Here is a 21,746-nt window from a genome sequence, read left to right as displayed (position 1 = left end):
AGTATATGTCTGAGTCAAGCAGAAACGGTCAGATAAGTTGATGTTAGGTGAAATGAATCCCAAGATAAGGACTCAAATGTTTTTTTCTTTCTTGTATTGTTTCTAACATATTTATAAGATGATTTCTTTGTTGCTTTGTATGTCCCTCCCCGATGGTATAACCCCTGTTTTCACTGTATTTGATGTATATTTGGTATAATTTGTGGAGGGGAAGGGAAAAAACAAAATGTTTAAATAAGGATACAGGTGGACCCATTGCAACAATGAGATGTACAAGACATTATGCCGAAAAACAAACTTTACAACTTTGTCCTGGGGGCGGGGGGCCGGATGGGAAAGGATAGGAAGGGGAAACAAAGGAGGAGGCAACAATGCTTGATAAGAAATGTACTAATTACCTTATTCATATAATTGTAGCCCCTCTGTACAGTATTTTCACAATAAATAAAATAAGATTACAACAACAACAAAGGAACTCAGAGACTTTCTTACCTTGGCTGGCTTGAACTGTGATAGTCAGATGTCAGCCTCCTAAGTCGCTGGGATTACAGGCATGAACCATTGGCACTCAGATATTTAATTAAGAATTTTTAACACATATTCTATGTGCACACACACTCACATACACACATGCTAATATCAAACTACAACAACAACTCTTTTTGTTAAATGGAATCATTATTAAGTAAATATTAATAGACTTAGAGACCTGTATTTCTACCTTATTAAACTGAACACTATAATAAGTGGTATAATGTGTTTGTAGCTGTACTTTTGAGTATTATAAAGGTAATATTCTATAAAGTATTAATAGACACTGACAAATAGCCCAATTGTGCGACAATATACTTCTCCAATTGTGTCAATTGGCAGCTCTTTAAGTTAATCATTGAAAAATGCATCCTCACCTTAAATTTCCCAATTTTCTTCTTAATCCAACCAAATAATATGCCCAAAGTAACAAGTTTATTTCATAATCTTTTTTTTTTTTGTCAGTTGTAGGGCTTGAACTCTGGGCCTGGGTGCTGTCCCTCAGCTCTTCAGCTCAAGGCTAGTGTTCTACCACTTGAGCCACAGCACCATTTCCAGTTTTCTGGTGGTTAGTTGGAGATAAGAGTCTCATGGACTTTCCTGTCTGGGCTGGCTTTGAACCGCAATCTCAGCTTCTTGAGTAGCTAGGATTACAGGTGTGATCCCACAGTGCCTGGCTCATAATATTATTTAAGTTAATTTATAACAAATATTTTAAGAAATATTTATGTGAAAATAGCAATGCTTTTACATTGTGTACAGTGTGCAATGAATATTTGTTCAGGAAATACTTTTACCACATTCTTATCTGCTGTGTCTATTTTAAATCATAGCAACTGGTTTAAACTCCTAGAAAACTATCTTCATTCCAACATAGAAATCCAATTGTGCATTTTCACACATATAAGTACAGCCTTTGAACACATGAATTAAAATTAGTTTTATTATGAAGCCCCCCGCCAATTCACTGATGCTCATAAGACTACATTTTTATTGAGATTCCATAAGCTCATATAAAGGATCGGGATGTTCCCAAATCTATTTCTGCTTGTTTCTCTGAAATAGATCCACGCTTCAAGGGAGGGAAGTGGAAGGAAGAAAGTTCCAGGTCACCAGCATCCAGCACAGAATTCCTGTCACTCTCAAAATATGAGGATAGTTCGAATGCTGAAATGTCAGAAGAGTGATATTAGTGATTTGTTTCTGGATTTTTTTCCAACAATAATCCTTCCTGTCTGTCATAAAAACTAAGCAAATTGTTAGTGAAAAGCCATTAGGGTCTGAGATGAACCCCGACTAATTAATTTCCTCCGGCATATCTCTGACAAGAGCATTGGAGCTGAGTTTGGAACCATCACTGTAACAGTAATTGACTGACAAAAGGAAAAGGTTCTTCAAGCTGGAGCAAAACTCAAATGAGGCTAAGGAGCTGAGAACTGGGAGGATGATTCGGGGTGCTTAGTCTTTTTGATGCCCAAACAACTTAGCCTAGAGGCTGGCGTAAAGTGTGTGCAAAATTCTTAGTTATTGAATAACTAGATCATATTAATAAATGATGGCTTGTAAAGCAAAGACACTGACGATTTGAGGGCAACTGAGCTGAGGAATCATGGTGGTTTGTATGGGAAAAATCAGAAGCAGGAGGCCTGTTATCAAGCTCCAGCGTCAGTCAATCCGTGCAGACTGAGCCTCGATCACTCTGAACGAAGGCAATGATGCTGTCTAGAAAAGCGGAAGGGGGTCTGGAGGAGGAATGGCAAGATTGCACCTGCAGAGGTGAGCACTGCTTTGTCCAGGGAAAGCAACAGAGGACAGAAGTTAGTGATAGTTTTGTGGTTTCTGGTTGGTAGAAGTAGAGTGAGTGACATTATGTGTTGAGATCAGACAGGCGGGTGAAAGAACTATTTGGGAAAAGTTGGTGATGATAAGTGAGACTCCAGTCTCCGGAACTATGAAAGAAAAGGGGAGGCAAAGGGCTTTGATTTATACACAGCAGTTTGGAGGTTATTGCATTAGGGTGGTATTTGAAACAAAATTTCTGAAGGGAGAATTTGTTTCTTTGGGAAACAACTACTGCTTATATTTAGCATTCAATTTAAATGATTACTTGTGCTCTTCTGAATAAAGCAGTACTTGGTGTTTCTGACAGTTTTTCTGAGCAATCTCTTATTTACTTGGTGAACTAGTAATGAAGCGTACGTTCACAATACAGTGACCCTGTGGGTGTGACCAGATGTGGAGACATGATCAAACTTGAAGAGTGAGTGAAAACTTTGATCTCAGGCTGCTGTGTAGTTTCTTTTACTAACGGAATCCAAATATTTTGTGAATGCTCAATAAATATTTATGGGCACAATGAATGAAATCAACTATTGTCTCCTAGACAGGCTCTTTAGTTATTGTTATAGATATCCATAGTAAAGACAGATGTATTTGACATTTGCTTGAATTCTTTCTATTGCAACATTACCCTTGCCCAATTGTCAAAGTCTAGAAAAGGTATGACATGAACACTCATGATTCCCTGGGGCTTACCTAACCTATTAGAGAAGTTGGACAGGTGCTACAAAGAACGTAGGCTTTATAATACAGTTTCACCCAGCACCAGCATGATCATGTAGACATACTGTTTATTTTCTTCTCATAATCTTAGTTTCATCATCTGGTAAGAAGAATATTTAATCTTCAAGGTTCAAAAGGAAGCATATTTGAAAACTGGAAAGTTTTCAAATTTTAGAGGACTTCAAAAAAATGAATACAGGACAGTGACCTTCTGTGAGTAGACAGAAGTAGGCAACTATTGTCAACATGGCTTGTTTATATAATAGAAACAAAACATGAAACAAACTGATAGGTTTAAAAAGTAACATAGACAAATAGCTTGTGGAGACACAAACACCATAAAATAATAGTTACCTTTGCCCAGAGTAGAGTAGTTCAAACCCTTCATTGATTTTTTTAAAAGGTAGAACATGGGTTATCAACTGGTCGAGGTCAAATTTCTTTGCTAGAAAATCAGTCACTAATTTAGGTACATCATCTCTGCTTTTCCAACCTGCAAACAAAAACACATTTTTCTTTGTACTTTATAAATTAGTCTATTTTGTTGCGGTACACTGTGGCTTTTCCATTTTGCATTATTATTTTTTCCTGCATGGGGTCATTCCCCATAACATACAAATGAGCATTATTTCTCTGATCTAAGAAATGAAGGTTGCAAATCCAGCTCTCACATTTCCATGCCAGGTGTAAACCATGGAAAGAATCGACTCCAATGCATTGCTGTTGTTGTTTTTTCCCCTCAAGATTTCGCCAATTCATTGGTTACAGTTCTTTCACCAATTCGGCACTTGTTTCAAGCACATTGATGGAACAGCTTCAATTAAGGCTATCTTTGACCTTCATTTTGACCCATTGGTCAACTATGAGTGCTGAAATGACAATATACTTGCTGTCAGCCAACACATCATCGTCATCATTGTCCAATTACCTCAAATAGAATTTGGAGGTCTTTTGTAAATCCTTTACAGCCTCCAGACTTCTAATATGCTCTAGGGCTTGGTCCTCATACCTGTACTCCTCTTTATATCTACCCTAAAAGTAATTCCCTCTAATCTCATGGACTTTAATAAACTATATTTAAAACAATTACGAAGCCCGGCACTGGTGGCTCATGCCTGTAATCCTAGCTACTCAAGAGGCTGAGGTCTGAGGATCACCGTTCAAAGCCAGCCTGGGCAGGAAAGTCAGTGAGACTCTTATCTCCAATAAAGCACTAGAAAACCAAAGTGGCGCTGTGGCTCAAGCAGTAGAGCACTCGCCTACTCTTCAGTGCTGAAGAGCTGAAGGACAGCACCCAAGCCCTGAGTTCAAGCCCAACGCCAACAAAACAAACAAACAAACAAAAAATAATTACGAGTGAGTGTGCATGCGTGCACCGGTGGTGTTCTTTCACTGGGTCACTCCTCTGCTCCCAACTTTTGGTGGTTAATTAGGAATAAGAGTCTCACAGATTTTCCTGCTTATGCTGTTTTTGAACTTTAATCCTCAGATCTCAGCCTCCAGGGTTGTTAGGATTATAGGTGTGAGACAATGGTGCCGAGCTCAAAACATTTAAGAGTTTTATCTCCAATCTAGATCTCTACCTCTACAGACTCATCTCTAAACTGTGTTCAGAGGTCTGATAGGCATTTACACTTTGCTCAGCATTACTTAGTCCTGATCTTTATTCCCTTCCCACTAGTCCTCAACTGGCTTCTTCTGCAGTCTTTCATCTCAATATATGACAATGAGTTCATCATTGCCTGTTGCTCAAGCCCCAGATCTTGAATTCTGTTCTTTCTTTCCCTCAATGAATATATATATATATATATATATATATATATATATATATATATATTCCTATAGGTGCTCTCTGAAAAATATGTCTAGGATCTGAATACTTCTTGCCAGAATCATCACTTTCCCAAGCCACCATCATCTCTTCCCTGCATTAAAATACCATGTGTTCTCTCTACTCATTCCTTTGCCTCCTATGGGCCTTCCCCCTCAGAGCAGGCAGAAGCAAAACAGTAAACCGGAAGTCAGAACTGGCCTTACTTCCCAGAAAAGCAGGGAGAAAGGACAGGAATAACTCCACTCTCCTGCCCTCTTCTGCACTGGTCATGCTAACTTCACTCTTCCTGCCACTTTATCTACTTATTATGCCCTTTCCTAGAATAGTCTTCCAAGCTCATTTCCTTTAGGCTTTTGCTTATCTTACTGAGAGACATCTCTGAATTTTTTTTTTTTTTTGTCGGTCGTGGGGCCTGAACTCTGGGCCTGGGCGCTGTCCCTCAGCTCTTCAGCTCAAGGCTAGTGCTCTACCACTTGAGCCACAGCGCCACTTCTGGCTTTTTCTGTTTATGTGGTGCTGAGGAATCAAGCCCAGGGCCTCATGCATGCAAGGCAAGCGCTCTACTGCTGAGCCACCTTCCCAGCCCCGAGTTTTATAAAAGAGCATTCCCATCTTCCCATCCTGTGGGACCACCTGATGTCCATCCCCTATTTTTCTCCTTTGTGCTCATCACAGTAAGAGGCATTGTGCATTTGCTTACTTATTGTCAGCCTCTCTGCATCACAATGAGAGGAGTTGTCACTCACCAGCGGTGGAGGCTTTGTATGTGTTTTTGCGAGTGCAGTATTTCCACCATCTGGAAATGTGTCTTGCACTTACTACATGATTGAGATTTGATGAATTAACTAGTTTTTATGTCTACTATCCCTGAATTATCCATAATCTCTCCACCTCACACAAATAGTCAAAAAGGCAGAAGTTCCGCTCAGGATTCTGTTGTTGTGTTTCTCACTTGCAGTCTTCTTTCCCCCAAGGAGTGTTTCTGAGGATTCTCATCCAAATCAGCTGCTCTCTGATTGTGTGTCTCAAACCAGCTGGTCTCTAAGTGTGTGTCTCAAACCAGCTGGTCTCTGATTGTGTGTCTCAAGGGGAGAACAAGAAAGAGAGCAAGCTCTAGCCCTTTAAACACCAGCTCCAGTTTGTCAACTCAACTAGTGGGGCAGGGACTTAACAGTTCCAAGTTTTATTATTCGTGAGCAGATAGTCACAGAGAAATAACAGAGGCCAACACATTTACGTAAGACTGTTAGTAGTTTTGCATATGCTAAATAAGTCCTCTCATAATTTGTTTTGGAAAGCAAACGCCACATTTATTTTTATATCATTTGCTTACCATGAATATTTGCATTCTCCACCAAATTATATACTTCTCTAAAGCAAGAATAAGATCTCTTTGTCTCAACAAGTACTTGAATGGTTTTCACTCACCTCTTTTGTGCCTTCAGAGGGTGAAGTGGCCTTTGATATGAGGGCACTAGAAAATGAGACCCCCCATGGGGAAGAAGAATAGAAAGATTCCCCATGGCCCCTGGTATATTACTTTCTCTATGTAAACAGCAAATGTCTACAAAATCTGATCATCATTTTTGCTTATTTATTTTGGCTTTGGATCCAGATTTTGGCTGGTGCTTCTATGAATTTAATAAATTTGATATTTCCTACCCATCGTGGTGTACCAAGAATACTACAATCCATTACAATTTTCCTGCCACCTAATTTAGACCCAAGACACATACTGCTGGTGTCTTTTCATCCAGGTCTGAACTTTAGTCGCAGACAGTAATAGGAAATTGTGTGCATTAACACTGGCACTGAATCAAGGAGAGAACTGGACAATTGTCTTTGGGGTACTCATGTTTAGAGTACTTTAGCTCACTTTATAGTCATCCTTGGAAGAAAGATCTTTAAGGAAGACGTGATGAGCCACAGGCTTCTGTCCCTTGCCAGGCAGAAGGTAAAGCCACCACCTACTGCCCAGGGATCTTGGTGGCTCTCACCTCCAAAGACACACCCCTTCCACGTGCGTCCCGTGAAAAGCAGCATGGGGTCATAGCTGAGCAGCTTGGCTGTGGGAGGCGCGCCTACCACCACGCTGGTCCCATAGTTCATATGGCAGGAGGCCAGGGCATCAATCTGTGTTTAAAACAAGAAGATGGACTCTTAGGAGAGGAACACAGAGGCGCAACGCCTATGTGCATCTGATCATACGAAACGATATTTATCGAAACAAGCTCCAGGAATGGAAACAAGAGGGTTTTTTAAAAGAAAAACACCTGTTTTTGTTTTCTTTTCTTTTTGTTCTGTTTGTTTATATGTCTTTGGGAGTCCAACGTGTGGGTGGGGACAGGAAGGAAAAACTGGGAGAGGGGAGGGGAGGGGTGACATTGTCCAAAGAGAAATGTACTCTTTACCTGACCTATATAACTGCAACGCCTCTGTATACCACCTGTCTGATAACAATAAAAAAAAGAAAGAAAGAAAATAAGGACTCTTTTTCCTATTGTGTCTTAGGATAAGAAACAAAGGCTCAGAAATGCCCTAAGAACAATCTCAGTTCTAGTAGTTAGCTCAGTTTCCAAGGCAGGAAGTCAAATTAGACTTATAAATCTTTTGTTTAATTGGTTCACAATACAACTTTGGTTCTTAAACTACTATACACTGTCTGCCCTTTAAGACACAAAATGACTATAGGGCGATCAGATTTCCAGTGTACCATGAACTAAAATCAGAGGAAATCCTTGGAGTGTTTTCATAGCAATGTCATCATTTCAGATAAGTCCGAAGACGTAAATGAAATTGAAGTACTCAATTAATATGGCTTTCTTACATTTAGTACGAAGATTAAATATTAAATATTTATTTCTAGTTAAATTAAACATTAAATAAGAGGCCAGGAAGTCTTCTTGGTAATATCTTCGAGGCTAATTCCCCCCTTTGAACTCATTCAGCCATTTGGCTATCTATTAATAATATTTTTCAAACACTTGTTAGATTGTAACTGCAGTTACTGCTGCTTTTCAGAGGCCAATGTTCCCTAGAGTATCATCTAAAAATCAGTAGGCCCTAATAACTTAGGTAACATTGGACACCGCCCTATGAATATACGACCTAGAGTGTCATTTGTTACTGCAGAGTGAATTTTAAGTGATGTTAGGAAAGGGATATGTAACAATGGTATGTAAAAGGTACCTTGCTCCTAAGCTACAAAACCAACCAACCAAACAAACAAAATAAAAACAAAACTTTTAAAGAAAATTACTGCTTGATCGTGAGTGGAACTGACTTTGTCCCATTTTCTAAATCTCCTGACCCATTCTAGGCCAGGGCTTTCTGATTTTCTGAGTTCTTGAGTTTCACAGATCTACACAAGGGTCTGGCATTGCCAGGTGCCCTGCCCTAAAGTTGGTAACAGAAGAGTACTGAAGGCCCATTTGTGAAAATGGAACCATATAACTTGAAGGACAGAAGGGATTAATGTAGATGTGGGGGGGAAGAATGATAGAACGGGTAATACTGATCAAGGTATACTGTGCCAATAATTGACATACTGAATTAAAATAACTTCATTCAACTACATAAATATAAAACATTTTAAAAAGCAGAATAGATCTCCTATTCCCTGTATCTCCCCATCCCTCCTTGGGAGGGATGTTTGTTTGTGGTGTTTGTGGTGCTTGGATTGCAAAATAAAATTCAAGAGACGCAATCACCTTTTGAAGAATTCCACTTATGCAAGAAAGATAGTGCCTACAATTTTATCTAGAAGGTTTGTCTCCTTGTCCTCTAGTCACAGGACAGGGGTATGGCAGGATGCTTAAATTTGGTCAGGTAGAACTGCTCTTAAGAGTGTGACTAGTTCAGCAAAAAAAAAAAAAAAAAAAAATGCCAGCTGATTATCATGTGATTTTTAAGGCAAAATATCTGATTATCAGGTATTCCATTGTTTGTGTGCTTGAATGAGAGCCTTTTTTAATAGCTGATAACAGAAAATGAACTTTGCCTTGTGAATATCGAACAGCTTGGACACTTTGTGGCTTTGGAATCTTAGCTCTTACCATAGTCTCATGACGTCCAACGACCTCAAAAGTGTAGTCCACAGAGTTGCCTGTCATCTCTGCCAGCACCTCGCTGATGGGCTTGGCAGAGTCCTTGGGACTGATGCACTCAGTAGCTCCTACCACCAAGGCCTTTTCAAACTTGTCTTTGTTGAGGTCAATGCCAATGATTCTGGAGGCACCGGCTGACTTGCAGCCCATGATGACTGACAGGCCAACCCCTCCCAGGCCGAAGACAGCACACGTGGACCCAGGGGTGACCTGTGGAGAGAAAAGTTGCCCTACACGTTACCAGTGGGGTCAAAACATCTTTAGTATGTCTGCTAGGACTGGATGACTCACTCGAGAAAGCCACACAGAGGATTAGAAAAGGCAGAACGTTTGAGAAAGGGCTTATGTAACAAAACAAAAACAGAATTTGCCAGATAAATGAAAACCCATCCTGAATGGCTACACTTTGCCCAGGAGGTTGTTTTAGTCTACTTGGCTAGCATTCAGACTCTCACCCTCCCGGCAGGATTCGACAAGCAAGAAGACCTCCATTGACTCTCCTCCACAAAGCCATCCAAGATCTCTTTTATGTTTGTTCTGAATAACATTTTCTGACTAATCATGATTCTGAGTCATTTGTAAAGAAATAGATTTTTTTCCCCAACAGAATCCCATCTCCTGGAGCAATTAGATGATTCCTGTATAGCTCTGGGAAGGGAATGCAGTTAAATCACTTCGGGGAGGTTTGCACAGTACTATGCTGCATTTTCCTGCCCGAAGAACTCTCCCCTAGTTTTACATCAAGCAGAGAACCTAATATGGGTAAACCCATGGGCAATAAGCTTTGTTGTGGTTGTTTCTTTCCTTTTTTTCCCCCCTTAAATACAAAGGTCTATGGACAAACTGGGGCTGTTTGCAGATCTCTTGGCTTTCTGGCTCTGCCTCCCTGGCAATAACTGCATCAAAGAACTAGTCTGGGTGCATATGGCAGCATGTGTTTCGAAGCACCTGTACCTGTAAGCTGCAGGTTTGGGCGCCCCCTACCGTCTGTCTGTCTGACTCATTGTCATAATTTTAGTGATGGGCTATGGCATCCGAATTCTTCATTCAGTCTTGAGTTTGGAGCTTTTGAGTCAAAGTAGTTATTCTCTCAAGGATCATCCAGATTCAGTCATTATTGATTCATCCATTCACTCATTTCAGACCCAACTGGAAATTCCTTGCCTTTTCTCACTGTCTGTTCTGCCACTTGAATTGTTGAGACTTCAGAGGAAATCTTGTTGATAGTTGAATTTCAGGTTCTAGATTTAGGTACAAACCTTAGAGTCTTAGCTTATTGTAACAATAAGGTTGATGGTGTCTATTTTTGTGCATCTGGGGCTTTGGGCCATTAAGTTAGTCTCTGGGAATGGGCTGAGCAGCTGAGGTTGATGTAGTTGTCGATGCTTTCATGTCTGGCTCCTAGGAAAACTCAGGGCCTGGTGTACTTGCCTCCCTGGCCACGCTTCGCAGGAATTCTCTCCCATCACTGCTGAGAGAAGTAAGTGCTATGCTTGGAGAGAACACCAGACCCCCTCTGCTCCACATGCTGCAGTTCCATTCCTTTTGCTGATTCTTTCACCCTAATAAATCATGACCATGAGCCTAACAACTTCTCTGATTTCTTGATCATAGCTTAGAAGCCAGGGAAGGACTTCTGGTATACCCCAACATTGACAGTTTGGCCAATTTTCACACAGGCAAACACAAGCCTGCATGTTTCTTTAAGTGATTTGTCTTAAGATACAGCTACCAGGAAAAATTATTTTATTTCCAAGTATCAAGAGTCTCGATAAATAATATATTTAGCAAGTGCTAATATGGTACCAGTACACCAAGTACAGTAAAAAAAATTATTACAAAGAATAATGTAAAGCTATATTCAGTGTCCTTTCTTTTATATCTATATTGGCAGAGAATTCTTGGTGTATGATTTCTAGGAGACCCATGGGAATGAACATTCCCAAGGTTTGGCTAAACACAAATGATCACTAACATGAGCTATTGTATGGGCATGAATGCTAATGCTCTATATTCATAGAACTCAAGCCTATTTGAACCATCGCTAGAACAAATATTCCATTCTCAACGTCCATGTGTGTGTGTTTCTTTTAAGTTGCTTAATCATTTTCATTTTTCTGCACATTTTGTATAGTCTCCTCTTTTATTCACTCATCTCTTTTCTGTTAACGTTTGCAATTTTTGTGCTGTTACTGGGGCTTGAATTCAGGGCCTCATACTCTTGCTCAGGTTCTTCATTTATGGCTGGATTTCTACCATCTGAGCCATTTCTTTCAGTTTTTTGCTGGTTAACTGAAGATAAGACTCTCTCCGATTTGTTTGCTTTTGCTGGCTTCAAACTGCAATTCTCAGATCTCAGTCACCAGAGTAGCTAGGATTATAGATATAAGCCATCAGTATCCAGTTCCTACTAATATTTAAGTGATTACTATTGCCAGGCTATTTGCTTTAAAAATGCAGTAAGTAAAAACTTGGTCCATGTCTCTCAAACTTTTATTCTAATGGAGAAGATTAAAATATAATGAGTTAAGACTTAGTATACATTTTATTGAAGAAGCGATCATAGTTTTCTTAAATAATTGAGATGGACTGCTACTTAGTTGAAATAGGCCAAGAAAAATGAGAACTTCTCTGATTAGGCAAGTAGTCTTTAAACAGAGAGTGATGTTACTCAGACATATGCTGAGTGACTGTGCTAGACCATCAGAGTATTTTATGACCATTACTCTGGCTTGTAAGTGAAGAATTATTGAAGACAGTCAAGAAGAGCAATGGGGGAAACAGTATGAAATCCAGCACATCAAGCTAGTGAAGCTCTAATGTTGGTGATGAGTTGCAGAAAATGGTGAGATTTAAATCATATCATATAGATACAGTGAACAGAACGTGCTGTTTGGATTGGCTGTAAGAGGATGGCTAGCAAAGAAGTAGGAGCAAACATATTTGAGGGGCAAGAGGAAGACAAAATTCATAATTTAGCTTTGTACATAAGTGCGAGATATCTGTGGCTCATCTAAATGGAGGCATCAAGCATATCGGAGTTACATAAAAGAAATTCAGGACTCAGACTGAGTCCTCCAAATACAGTTTGGAATCAACTCATGTTGATTTGCTTCCGAGGTTTTAAGGCTTTTGAGTTGGATGAGATCACCACTACGTGGTGATTCTTGACTAGCTTGTTAGAATGGTTTTTCCTGTTTCTGAATTGTACATAATTCTACTTAACTTCTTTGACTTAATAAGGGTAACTAGGTACAAATAAAAACTCATTCATGAGTTTTGAAAACTTAAGAATACTTTCATAAGTTCTATGCCAGCTGTTAGGGAGTGTATGATCTTCTCCCACTCATATGCTGAAATCCTCATCTCCAGAACCTCATTTGGAGAGATGGTCTTTGCACAAGCAGTCAAGCTACAGTGATGTCATTCAGGTAGACCCTTCTATGACTTGGACTTGTTTGGATATGTTTGCTCTGTCCCCTGGGACTTCATGGACTGGAGGCTTGGAACTTCCAAGAGTTGAGGTCTAGTAGGAAATGGGTCACTGGGGTAATCACCTAGAAGGATTTAGGGTTAATCCTTGCTCTGAGGATCTCAGTTAAATCTGCCAAGAATAGATGGAGATGAGGCTGCCCATGTACTTTCTGCACTGTTGGCTTTTACAGACTGCTGTTTGCTTGCTCATAGTCATGCGATGGGGTGGTACATTCAAGGATGCTCTCATCAGAGGCTGGAAAGACAGGGCCATCAGATTTTCAACCCCTAAACTGGAAGTTGAGTAAACTTTTTTATAAATCCTCAGGTGCTTTGTATTTTGTTATAGCAACACAAAACTAACCTCACCCAAATAAAAAGGGAAATTGGCTATAAAGACATATATCTAGGGATGATGATGAAAAGACACACTGGGAGAAGAAGGCCATCTCTAAGCCAAGAGGAATGGCCTAGAGCAGATCCATGGCCTCAAAGCCCCAAGAAAGAACCAACCACGCCAACAGTTGGGTTTTAGATTCTGGTCCCCAGAACCATGAGATGATAAATTTTAGTTGCTAAAGTCACCCAGTGTATAGTATTCTATGAAAGCAGCTCTAGCAGGCTAATATATCTACATGCTATGAAGAATGATGAATTTTAGAAGTGAATTAGAATTTTAGAAATCGAACCTGAAGGAGATGGGAGGAAATCAAGAGTAAACACCCAAGATTTAATACAATTTCTATCCTTAATTTTTCTGTTTTTTTTCCAGTTGATTGGGCATTAAGCTGAGAAGTAAATGTTTTTAAAAAGTTTTGTTTGTTTGTTTGCAAGTATCTTTGGGATGCCAAGAAAAGTATATAAGAAAGGAAAGTAGGGAAAGAAGGATGGAAGGAAGAAAGGAAGGAAGGAAGGAAGGAGAAAAGGAAGGAAGCAGAAAAAGAAGGAAAGACAGAAGGAAGGAAAAGAGGGAGGGAGGTAGGGAGGGAGGGAGGCAGGGAGAAAGGGAGGAAGGAAAAAGAAAGAGAAAAGAAAGAAAGAAGGAAGGAAGGAAGGAAGAGAAGAAAGGAAGGGAAGGAGGAAGGAAGAAATAAAGAAGAAAGAAAGGAGGGAGGGAGGGAGAGAGGAAGAAAAAAGAAAGAAGGGAGAGAGGAATGAAGGAAAAAAGAAAGATAAAGGAAGGAAGGGAGGGAGGCAGGGAGGTAGGAAGAAGAAAAAGAGAGGAAGAGGAAGAGAAAAAGAAGGAGGAGGAGGAAGAGGAGGAGGAGGCGGAGGAGAGGGAGAGGGAGAGGGAGAGCGAGAGGGAGAAGGAGAGAGAGAGAGAGAGGGAGAGGAGGAAGAGGAGGAGGAAAGGGAGGGAGGGAAGGAGGGAAGGAAGGAGGGAGATGTTAGTCTACCCTACCCTGTTTCTTACCTTGCCAGTTTTCATAGCAGCCCCATATCCAGTGGAAAATCCACACCCGATTAAGCAGACTTTCTCAGGAGGAGCCGCGTCATCAATCTTGGCTACACAAATTTCCTCCACCACTGTGTACTCAGTGAACGTACTGGTGTTCATGAAGTGGTAGACAGTTTTGCCCTTGCATGTAAACCTGGTAGTGCCATCAGCCAGGACCCCAAGACCAGTTAAACTATATGAAACACCAGAGGCCGATAGTTATTATTCAATTCAAAAAGCACAAGAAACTCAACTGTCATTGGAGTGACACAATGCCTGACACCTACTCACTCCTGATGCAAACATTGCCCTGTGGGTTACGGCAGGCAGCACACTCTCCACACTGTGGCAAAAAGAGGGGGATGACTTTGTCACCTAAAGGAAGAACATCATGATATAAGCTACTGTGTGTTAACAATGAGATAAATGAATACAAGCTGAACCTATAACTACACAGGAAAGTTCATTGAAAAGATTCAAAGGTTACATGCACTGTAAGTGTTGCTAGCTAATGATGGAGATTTTGCCATGGTAAGTACAACTTGGTACAATTGCTTATTGCATCTTTCTGAGTTGGGTTAAGGCTCAAATGACTCCTGGCAGGTACTATTATTATTTTTTTCTGGAATAGTGAACATCTACATACTGACATGTGTGCAGACCTGGTTTTACCGTCTGAACACCTTCTCCAATGCTCTCTACCACTCCAGTTGCTTCGTGTCCAACGATCACTGGGAATTTCGCCGCCATTGCTTTTTTTATCACATGGTCGTCTGTGCGACAGATTCCTGAAGCCAAAATCTGGGCTCAAAAGCAAACAAACAAAACCATTGTGAACCCAACAGCAAACTGGTCATTTACCAATTGAGAGAACATTGACTTAGGTCTTGAAGAGATTATCATTGTTTCTTCTACATCATTTTTCTGATATAAGACTCTGACAAGACTCTGAACCTAAAATCAATAACCAGATGAGTTCTTTCTTTTCAAAGGAACTATAATATTTTAAATATTGCTGGGGAACTTGAAGGAATTGGATGCAGATGTTACCAAGGCAATGTGTAGATTTTTGTAGACAGGTTCTTCAAAGACTGTCTTAATAAAGGGTGGAGGGAATGGTGGCCAAGGTGGTAAGGAAGGAGCTGTATCTCACTGTGACCAAAGGAGAGGATCGAGAGAAGGCTGGCAGCAGTGACCTCTCAGCAACTGGTCCCCAAACCAATGGTGAGACTCTGTCCACTGGAATGGGAGAGGGGAAGGGAATGATCTAGAAGTTGTCATGCCATTTCTCAGGCACAAATGACTTCCTCTTTCATGTGAAAAGTAATCTCAGTATAACCGGACTTCAGGGAGATTTTCACAGCAGTCATTAGGCATGCCTATTCACCATTTTTTTCATCAAATGAAAGGCCCTTTTATTACCTTAATGCGAACTTCTTTAGCTTTCGGTGGAGAGACTTCTATTTCCTCAATGGAGAAGGGAGTATTTGGTTCCCACAGTACCGCAGCTTTACACTTAATAACCTAAGAAATGGACAAGTGTTGTAATGGGGCCCATAATTGCCTTTATAGATACTAGAAATGACCAATGTAAACAGATGATAGATGTAATACTGTATATTTTCTGGAATGATTTTCACCCAATACTGGAGTCTTCCACATCATCTGATGTTTGGAAATGCCATCCAGAAGGACAAAATACTCAGGCTAGGACCACATAGCACATGACATGTAAGCTGTATTAAATGTGAGCTCTCCTGTCTGCCACCCATTGCTTTAGAAAACCCAGTGTTCACATAATATTCCAGTAAACGAGCTTCTTTTGTTACAATTTCAAAAGCAAGGGATGAACTGAGCCATCACCTGGGCATTGATTATTCACAAAAGACAAATCTGGCAGACATAACATGCTGCTAATGTGCTTGCAAGAGCAGAAGACTCTATTCCTCTATAACCATGTAGCAATATGAAGAAACTAGAGCATGGAGGAAATGTGGAAGAACTACACTGCCTGAGACTAGATTTCCTGAGAAGGATGAATCTGTGTCTTTGCCAATGTACCTCCTTTTTTGCCACCTAGCACAACTGAGTTAGGCAAGTTAAAGATTCTCACACTGAGGAATCGTCTGTGGCTAGCTTTCAGTACTTTAGCTGTTTTCATTTTGTTTTTTATTGCTCTTATAAAGGTGATGTACAGAGGGGTTACAGGTACATATGTCAGGTAGAGAGTACACTTTTCTGGACAATGTTGCCCCTTTCCTCTTTCTCTCCCAGTTTCTTTCTCCCATCCCCTCCCACAAGGTGTACAGTTAATTTCCAATGTAGCATCTAGTGCATACCATTGCTGCATTTGCTTGCCAGTACCCTCCCAAAGATAGATAAATAAGACTGAAAGATAACAACAACAGCAACAAAGCATTCTGGGCTTCATTTTGATAAATATTATTTTATATGATCAGATGCATTCTTCTAAGAGCATCCTTTGGTCGTACTGTGTGTGAATGCCTAGAGTTCTGTATACTTTATCATGTGTATATTAGTGTATATTAGATGGTGTATATTAGATCTGGTGTATATTAGATCTAGTTTCCACATATGAGAGAAAACATCACCGTTTGTTACTCTGAGCTTGACTCAGCTCACTTAACATGGTTTGTTCTAGTTCCATCCAGTTAGCTGTTTTTATTGTTTGTGATGCTGGGGGTAGAACCCAGGCCTTGTACTTTCTAGCCAACTGCTCTACCATTTGAGCCACTTCCCTAGTTCTTTGGCCTTTTATTTTATTTTTGAGAAATGATCAAACAAGTAGGCCTCTGATCTAAGTTGCCTTGTTGGACATACATAGGCTTAACCAGTTGAAGAAAGCATTCATAAGAAAAGCATTCAGACAAGATTACCCTGTATTTCCAGATATTCTTATACCCCAGGGGTGACAACTTCCAAGGCAAATATAACAAGCTAGCCTATAAAATATTGTTCCATGCAATCATAAGAAGCATTTTTTCCAGCAATCATTATTTTATTCTCTGTAATGGCTGAATATTTAAAAGTCTATCATAAGAAGTATCTTTAAGAAAAAATAATGAAATGTAATGCTCAGATTGTCAAGCCGATTACTTTTCACTTAATGGAAACATACAAATTGCCTGAAGGAAAGAAAATGGACTTTGTTGCTGAGATTAACCTCTTTGGAAGGTAATCCACAGTGTACATCAAAACACATTTTCCTCTCTTAATTCCGTTACAAAATCTGCCTTAGCCAAACTCAGAGTGACAAATGGTGCCTGTTTTCTCTCATATGTGGAAGCTAGATCTAAAATACACGGGGACATGACAAATTATACAGGGTTCTAGACATTCGCACCCAGTGAGACCAAAGGAGGAAACTTTGAAAAGGCACAATGACTATGTACATTTGATCATATAAAATAATATTTATCAAAATAAATTTCAGGAAATGGAAATGAGTTTTTTTCTTTGTTGCTGTTTTTGTTGTCTTTTTGTCTTGTTTGTTTGTCTGTTTTGGGGGGAGGGTAAGGGAGAGGCACAGAAATGGAGGGACAAAGGGTGAACAAATGCAGCAATACTACTTATTAGACACTATGTTGGAAATGAACTATACAACTGGTGGGTGGGATGGAGGGAAAAACTGAGAGAGTGTGAGTGAAGAGGAAAAAGAAATGTAAAGCAAAGCAATGTACACTTTACTTGACATGTAACTGTAACCTTTAGAGTAACAATAAAAAACTTAAAACTACACCTTAGGGAAATGTTAACTACAGGAAATCTTTTTGTTGTTGTTTTGTCAGTCATGGGGTTTGAACTCTGGGCCTGGGAGCTGTCCCAGTTCAAGGCGAGCTTTCTACCACTTGAGCCACAGCACCACTTCTGGTTTTCTGGTGGTCAGTTGGAGATAAAAGTCTCACAGACTTTCCTGCCTGAGCTGGCTTTGAGTAACCTGCTGAGTAGCTAGGATTACAGGTGTGAACCACTGAAGCCGTGCTGGAAAATCTTTGTTTTTATTACAAAAATACTGTACAGAGGAGTTACAATTACATGGGCAAGATAATGAGTACATTTCTTATCAAGCATTGTTGCCTCCTCCTTTGTTTCCCCTTCCTATCCCTTCCCATCTTCCCCCCACACCCTTATCCCCCATCCCATCCCCCTGCCAAAGTTGTAAAGTTCGTTTTTCGACATAACAACTTGTACATCTCATTGTTGCAATGGGTCCACCTGTATCCTTATTTAAACAATTTGTTTTTCTCCTTCCCCTCCAAAAATTATACCAACATCAAATACAGTGAAAGCAGAGCTTATACCGTGGGGGAGGGACATACAAAGCAGCAAAGAAATCATCTTATAAATAATTTAGGAACAATCGCATGAAAGAAAAAAAACATTTGAATACATATCTTAGGGTTCATTTCCTTAACATCAACTTATCTGACCTTTTCTGCTTGACTCAGACATATACTAGATATTGCAAATAAGGGAAACCATGGAACCTATGTTTCTTTGAGCCTGGCTTACTTCACTTAATATAATTTTTTTCCAAGTCTTTCCATTTCCTGACAAATGGGGCAATGTCATTCTTTCTGATGGAGGCAGAGAATTCCATTGTGTATATATACCACATTTTCTTGATCCATTCATCTACTGAGGGGCATCTGGATTGGTCCATATGTTAGCTATGGGAAATAATGCTGCAATAAATATAGTTGTGCTGGTAGCTTTAGTTTGGTCTTGTTTGTGATCATTTGGGTAAATGCCCAACAGTGGGATTGCTGGGCCATAGGGGAGCTCTATGTAGAGTCTTTCGAGGAAACTCCATACTGCATTCCAAAGTGGTTGAACAAGTTTATACTCCCACCAACAATGCAGTAGGGTTCCCTTCTGTCCACATCCCCTCCAGCATCTGTTGTTATTAGAGTTCTTGATTCTAGCCATTCTAACTGGGGTGAGGTGGTATCTCAATGTTGTTTTGATTTGCATTTCTTTTATGGCTAGGGAGATTGAGCATTTATTTCTTCATGTGTCTATTGGCCATCCTTCTTTCTTCTTCAGAGAAGTTTCTCTTTAAGTCTTTAGCCCACTTATTTATTGGGCAGTTGTTTCTTTGAAGATTTGTTGTTGGGGATTTAATTTTTTGAGTTCCAGGTATATTTTAGATATGAGACCCTTTTCTGTTGTATGGCTAGTGAAGATCATCTCCCAATCCATGGGCTTTCTATTGATATTGCTAGCTATGTCCTTTGCCATGCAGAAGCTCTGCAATTTCATGCAATCCCATTTGGAAAATCTTAATATAGATTAGAGAACATAATTGGACTTTATAAAAAGAAAAATGCAAATAAAAACCAAGGAATGGGGAAATAAATTGTAGTAAATCTAGAAACCTATCTCAGGCACTTAAGACTATTTATAAGTTGTAGTAAACTGGGAAAATGTTACCAAAAAGTTGGAAAGATAGAATAAAAACGTTCGAGTGCTGTGCTGGTATGGCTATATAAAATATGGGTACAAAAATGCTGAGGGAATAGAACAGCTTCTGCTGTATTTTTCCCCTTATAGTTACTGGTGATTCAAATTGTCTGGAATGACCATTATAATTGAATTATGTTTTTCCAAAATTCAAAATTCTCAAAATTGAGTCCTAACCTTCAATTTCCCAGAATATGATGATAGTATTTGGAGGTAGGGTGTTTGAAGAGGCAATTGAGCTAAAGTGAGATCATTAAAGTTAGTCTAACTTGTAGAGCTAGTCATCTTATAAGAAAAAGAGACTAAGACACAGACACACACACACAAAGGTCATGAAAATGGAGAACAAGGACATTCAAGCTAAAGAGAAAGATCTCAGAAGAAACCAATGGTGTCAATGGCTTGTTCTTAGAATTCCAGATTTTAGATGTAAGAGAAGATAAATGTCTCCCATTCAAGTACTAATCATACATGACCCTGCTTAGGTTCTAAAATCAAACGCGATGGCTCTAGACTAGGTAAAGTCTCACTCTTTAAGTCATTTAGTACATGTCACTTGGTTATGATAACCTTAAGCAAACCAATTCATTTATCTTTTAGTTTTTAATGAAAATGAAAAAAAATATAAAGAAGGGAAAAAGCAATCCATCATGGAAAGGGCACCTCTTCTTTCCTGAGCCACACTGAAAAGTTAGAACAACTTAGGAACTACATATCTCTTCTGCAAACCACAGCACTGTGCAGTTATCTCCAAATGAACTGATATAACAACTACTCCCGCTGTAGTATACATCCGATCATGACAGTGTAATGTCTGGGGCCACCGAATGTCTCCATTACTGGATGTGTGCTGGCAGTGTCTGGGTTGCCTCTTGAAGAGAGCAGCATTGGTGTCTGAGCCCCTGGCCATGTTTAAGATCCCCTGTAAATCTGTGGTTCGTTCATTTCAATGGCTAGAGTCACTGGCTTCTCAGTGAGAAAAGTGGATCATCCAGATCAGCTTGTTTTCTTGGATTTCTGACCCAGATGCAGGTATTTTTATTCCAGTTCTACTTAATTCTGGGGGGAAAACGTTTCAAATTCTAACATCAGAGTATTCGCTCTCTCATCACTCAACCCAAGACTTCAAATGCCATTTCTGTTCTTCCCCAAACCTTGAGGCAGTGTAAATACAGCATATGCTAAGAACACAGCAAACTAACGAGAAGCATCAAAAAGATTTTGCAATTGTGTGCCCATCTAAAGCAAGTGCTTGTACTCGTCTTCTTGAAAGTGAGAAAAAGCCAGTGATTTCTAAAGTTAAAATTAATTCTGACATTTTTAAAAAACAGAGCAAACCTAATTATCTACAATATAGCCTTATTTTTATGGAAGTTTAAAACTTATGTTTTAATTTTTTTAATGCATCTGAGAAACCTTCAAAGCATACTAGTTGTCCACCTGCCTTTCAGAATTAGCATTTCTTAGTGTCTCTTAGACCCCCAAACTTACTGAAAAACGAATACAGTGCATGCTACTGAGGATATTGATTAAAAAAATATAAAAATCTCCTTCTGGAAATACTCTGCTCATCAGAGCAAATGCTCATCTTTCCTGAAAGAAAATTGTGAATAACACCAGTATACTGTCAACCATAATTCTCTATTGTTCTCTAGTAGGTTACAGAAAACTCTTCCATGTATAGTTTTCATTAATTTAACTTTGCCTGTACTGTATGCCTGCTCAAAGGCATTCCATTCCTCAAGGGATATCCTCAAAGATTTAATTATCTGACTAGATTCAAAGTTTTAAATGCCAACCCTACATTACTAGAGCATAACAATACCGCACCCACTCTGCTTACTTTTCCAGCCGTGCTCATCCTAGCTTCCTCTTGATTCTGAACTTCAGGAAAGGGGGATTTTTCTGATTGAAAAGTTATCACTTTGCTGTGCATAACAGTATCTTCTGCTTCCCAATAAATAGTCAGTTCCTAAGTTCCGCCTCCAACAATCTGATTCATAGCTTTCCCCAGAAGCCCTGCCTCTTTACAAATGAATTGTGAAGAGAATTCTACTAGCTATGATGATTAATCCAAGAGCAGGAAATAACCAAACCCATTGAAAGGAAAGAAAGCATTCTTAGTCATTTTATTTTGGAATCAGGTCTTTTAATAAATACATTTAAAAACACCTTTTGTTTATGTGTTCCTTGCATGTGCTGTGAGACAACTCATTTTAGAGATGTGTGTGTAGACACGACTTCAGTCTTCAAAGACTTGACGTAGTTTATAGAAAATGTGCAAATAAATATCAAGAAAGACAGAGTCAATGAGATG

The 21,746-nt window shown here is 39.6% G+C and overlaps 1 protein-coding gene across 1 annotated transcript; it reads right to left on the bottom strand.

Annotated features, from left to right (window-relative positions):
- Positions 1-1,673: 1,673 nt before the first annotated feature.
- On the bottom strand, positions 1,674-21,290 carry Adh7 (alcohol dehydrogenase 7 (class IV), mu or sigma polypeptide). Its single transcript, XM_013023771.1, has 9 exons — positions 21,273-21,290; positions 15,368-15,469; positions 14,608-14,746; positions 14,233-14,320; positions 13,922-14,138; positions 8,983-9,243; positions 6,925-7,060; positions 3,448-3,586; positions 1,674-1,698 (listed from the first exon to the last, which is right to left on the bottom strand). Exons 1-9 carry the CDS (start codon positions 21,288-21,290, stop codon positions 1,674-1,676), a joined length of 1,125 nt encoding a protein of 374 aa, XP_012879225.1.
- Between the last annotated feature and the right edge of the window lie 456 nt (positions 21,291-21,746).

The sequence above is a fragment of the Dipodomys ordii genome, unplaced genomic scaffold, assembly GCF_000151885.1.
Source record: "Dipodomys ordii isolate 6190 unplaced genomic scaffold, Dord_2.0 Scaffold70, whole genome shotgun sequence".
In the NCBI taxonomy this organism is placed as follows: Eukaryota; Metazoa; Chordata; class Mammalia; order Rodentia; family Heteromyidae; genus Dipodomys; species Dipodomys ordii.
Note: the sequence above shows the minus strand (reverse complement) of the source record. Positions and strands in the feature narration are given on the sequence as shown.

Excerpts from the sequence above, each read along its gene's own strand:
- Adh7 (XM_013023771.1), bottom strand. Across the intron at positions 14,747-15,367 it reads CTAAAGAAGTTCGCATTAAG|ATTTTGGCTTCAGGAATCTG; the intron begins GTAATAAAAGGG and ends TTTTGAGCCCAG. Across the intron at positions 3,587-6,924 it reads GAAGGGGTGTGTCTTTGGAG|GTTGGAAAAGCAGAGATGAT; the intron begins GTGAGAGCCACC and ends TTTTGTTTGCAG.